Genomic DNA, 3999 nt, shown 5'->3' with positions numbered 1-3999 from the left:
GGGGTATATCCCCATCATCAGCTGTCCCTGCACAGAGCTGGGTGAGACCCACACACTGGGAAAGGCATCAGCAAAGGCAGTGCTGGCTGGGTGCTGTGCAGGGAGGTGAGCAAACCCAAGGTCAAGCAAGCAATATCCCCCACGCTGAGACCAGGTTAAAGCAAACCCTGCATTCTGGTCCCACCAGCCTTGGGGGAGTGGGGAGGTTCACCTCCATGACACCAAAGCCAGCCCTTGCATCCCCCTCAATGCACAAAGCTGAGCACGGGGCTGAGGCAGAACTCAAAAGCAATGCTGCAGACTAACACGGAGCCTCCATGCAGGCAGACCCTGGAGAAGAGGGGACACTGCAGCTTCAGACGTTAGCAGACATGAGTTCAGCCCCTCAGCCCTCCTCATTTAATTGAAACACACTGATTGATACCAGCTTATGACCTCACTCACTTTTTAATGGAGCTTCCCAGCCAAGGATCAAATTGGCTCTATAAATATTCATGAAGTTAAGTCTGAGGCTGGGATGAATGATATTTGCTCCACAGATGAGCAGAAGGGACCACAGTGAAGGATGTACCCAGGATCACACAGCAAAGCGAAGGGGAGCGGAGAGTGCTCCGATCACCACCTGAGCTTCTCATCTTCCTCATTCTCAGACCTTCCTCACGCCAGGGAGCATCACCTCCCTTTGAAGGAGGGGAAATAAACCAACACAACAGCAGAAAACCCCACGTGTGTAATAATGCAGCAGGGAAAAGCCCTTGGCTTCCACTCCCCACCCTCACCTGCAGCTCAGCAAAGACCACATCTGCCCCATAACACGTCCCGTGGGATCATGCCCTGGGCACAGCAGTCATCTCAGCCATCCCTGCCGAGGACACAGAGCTTGGGGAGCGTTTCCTGCCGGGGTTTGAAGCTGTTGGCAAGTCCCTCTGCACATTGTCCCTCTGGACAGGCTGCTGGCCACGGGCCCTGCTTGGGGCAGGGGTAACAGTTGCCAGCTGATACCAAAAATGTGCAGGCTTCAGAAATATGGAGAATGAGTATGTCCTGTGGAAAGCCTCCATCATCACTAATCCCACCTTTGACTTCCTCTCCAGGTCATGAGTGGGCTCATTTTATGGGAATGGCTAATGAAGGGAGAGCCGAGCACTCAGGATCCCTTTGCTGAGCAGAGGGAGGGTGGCAGGCAGAGCCGGGGCATGTGTCCCCCCATCGTGTTGGGCAGGAGCCGGCAACAAGGGACAGTGACACAATTGTCCTGGCTCCCAACAAAAGTGAAGGGCAACCACCCAACGCTTGGAAGCCCAGGCAGGGCTCAGTGTGTCTGCAAACCATCATGGAAAATCTCCCTTTCTCCCCAACTTGTGGGCAAGCCCGGGGTCCCCCAGCCGTGGGGAGGAGCTTGACCCTCCCACCTGCCCAGCCGTGGTGAGGAGCTTGACCCTCCCACCTGCCCCCAACCATACTGCCAGCCCAGGGCCACCCCATGTCACCCATGAAGCAGAGGGGACCCACACTCACATCTGTCCCTCAGGGGCATAGGTGGAGCCGGTGATGCTGAACTCATGCAGGCTGCACTGGGCACCCTCCACCTTCTCCATGATGAACATCTGCAAGGGGGAAAGATGGAGACAGAGCATCAGGCAGTGAGTTTTTGGTACAACCCACATTCCCAGCCTGAAGATCCACTAGCCAGTCCCATCCCAGTGATGGCCCCGCTGGCACCAGGCTCAGTCCCCTCCCTGGTTGCCCACCACTCCTGTCCAAATCCTTCCAGCTCTCCCTTGCCTTTTTCATGTTCAACTCCTCCAGCTCTTTATTTCCATCAGAGAGAAGCGATGTTGAGCCAGTTCCTAAGAAGGTGCCTGTGTTTTTCTTGGAGCAGAGAGGGAATTGGGTCTGGGTTTCCGCTTCTGCCCTGGGAAGCTCCATGGGGCAGGGTCTGACCAGGCAGGAGCTGCAGGAAGGGGCTTGCTCCTGCCACCCTTTCCCAGCCAGCTCTCAGCCACCAGCTCGCCTTGCACACTACTAGGATCACAGTTCAGCTCTGGGCACTGGCAGCTCAGTAATAAAGCCTCAGGGAGCAGTAGAAGTCCCACATATTCTATTTTTAGTGATTTTTGTCTTTCAAACACCCTCCAGTTTCTCTCTTGCTGCTATAGTGAGAGCAACAAAACAAAAAAACCCCCAAAATACAGCAAAAATCCCCTTCTCCCCAAGCTCTCCCAATCTCCCCCAACACAGCCCACCCTTCGGGGCACCTCCAACAGCAGCAAGAGCAGTGCCCGACCCCAGCCCAAGAGACAGTTTGGCGACACTCATTTCTGCTTAATCATTATTTATGACCTGCACCGAAGCCAAAAAGTAACATAATAAGTAAATAAAGTTGGTATGACAAATGCTTTTCCCCAGCCATGATTCCCTGCGAGGAGCAGCCAGGAAGGAGGACGGCTGCAGGAAAGCGATGCCCTCAGCTCTACAGACCTGCTCAACAGCTCCGGAAATGGGGTGCAGGGGCAACTGTCCCTCTCCACCCTGGCTCAAATCATTTATTTTCCCCATTTATTTTCCTCTGTTCATTTGAGATGTTCCCCAGGAGAAATCAGGAGGCATCACTCAGCACCAGAGATGCAACAGCTCTGGGTACCATCCACTTGTCTCCTCTCTGTGCTTCCTCCAGCAACTAATAGAGGTTGATTTACTATTATTATTAATTATTGTTAATAATCCAAGGACACTGGACCAGTGCAGCCACACTGGCTGGTGGGTGTGAGACCTGAAGCTGCAGCCTGGTATCCCGAGGTGCAAGCTGAGGGCTAAGCCAAGGAAAAAAGGCCAAGCTTGGGGAAGCACGTTTACGGCAGGTTTAGCACTGGGACACCTTCTTGGGTCTTCTTACCTCCGTATTTTACAGGTTTGGGCAAATCAAAGCAGGAGGTTCAAAGCCTGTGTCTCCTACGTAAATACTTCTGAGCCCAAAGCAACTTCTCCACAGCCATCTGCAGATACCCCGCTTGCTGAGCTATTGCCCTCAGCTCCTTTCCCTGAGTCCATCCTTAAGGCCCCTCAGCATTCCTGAAGGGTTTCAGAGAAAATCACGAACCAAAGGGTTGCAGAAGAGACTCAGGACATCCTGGGCCCTCTGTTGAAGCACTGAGCTGCTCTGGGAGGAGCTGCCAACACTAACACATGAAGGGCCTTGATAAAGAGACCCAAAACACATCGCCTCTCCTTCAGCGACTGAATCACCCCGAGATGATGGACTCAAGGAACGGAGGCAAAGTGTGGCTGAAATTTCTGCAACACCAGAAGAGACCTTGGAAGAGTGAGCATCCTTCATCTTTTTTAGATATGTCCAACCCCATGAGCCTTCCAGAGAGCCAAAATCTCCTGGTGTCTTCAGAAAATGGACTCCTGCACTCCAAAATGATGACTGGACTATTATTTATTAAAAATCTGAAAGCATCCACCCTAGCCCCTGCTGGCTTTGTCTGATACGAGCCTGTTTGTTTCCAAACGCTCGCAGCTACAAAACAATTGCTACTTTCACAATAGCAACTTTCTTATTAAAAAAGGAAAAGGAAAGAAAAAAAAATCAAAATCATTCCAGGCCCTTCATTTTTCCATGCCTATTTAAAAAGGTGCTGCGTAACCCACAGCAACCAGAGGTTATATATCAAATTTCCTGCCTGCTCCTGGCTTGCGTGACCGGCAGAGTGAGGAGATGGCTGGGGGATTGCAAAGGTGTTTGCAGGTTTTTTGGCATGATGTCTCGGCAGATTTCCAGGCTGAAAAGGGGCCAGGTTTGCAGGTGGTGGAAACAGCCCAGAGGAAATAGCTGTGTCTTAATCCGTAAAGAGGATAGGTAAGGTTTCTAACCCAAAAATAATATAAATAATAACAGGAGCAATAGAAGGAGGTGGCAAAGCTGTGCGCTGCAGCTTGGCTGGGTGGTTTGGGGAGGCTGCCCAAGAGAGATGCTCCTTCTCCCCCCGCCAGACT

At 52.1% G+C, this 3999-nt stretch overlaps 1 protein-coding gene across 1 annotated transcript in view; it reads right to left on the bottom strand.

Annotated features, from left to right (window-relative positions):
- LOC104530429 (sarcoplasmic/endoplasmic reticulum calcium ATPase 3-like) overlaps positions 1 to 1607 on the bottom strand; it is a gene marked incomplete at its 5' end in the record, with an annotated part of 18327 nt that extends 16720 nt beyond the window's left edge. The window contains 1 exon segment of the mRNA XM_029086743.1: positions 1519 to 1607. Coding sequence (XP_028942576.1) covers positions 1519 to 1607 — 89 coding nt within the window.
- Positions 1608 to 3999: the final 2392 nt, after the last annotated feature.

The sequence above is a fragment of the Antrostomus carolinensis genome, unplaced genomic scaffold (genome assembly GCF_000700745.2).
Source record: "Antrostomus carolinensis isolate BGI_N321 unplaced genomic scaffold, ASM70074v2 scaffold26909, whole genome shotgun sequence".
Lineage (NCBI taxonomy): Eukaryota > Metazoa > Chordata > Aves > Caprimulgiformes > Caprimulgidae > Antrostomus > Antrostomus carolinensis.
Note: the sequence above shows the minus strand (reverse complement) of the source record. Positions and strands in the feature narration are given on the sequence as shown.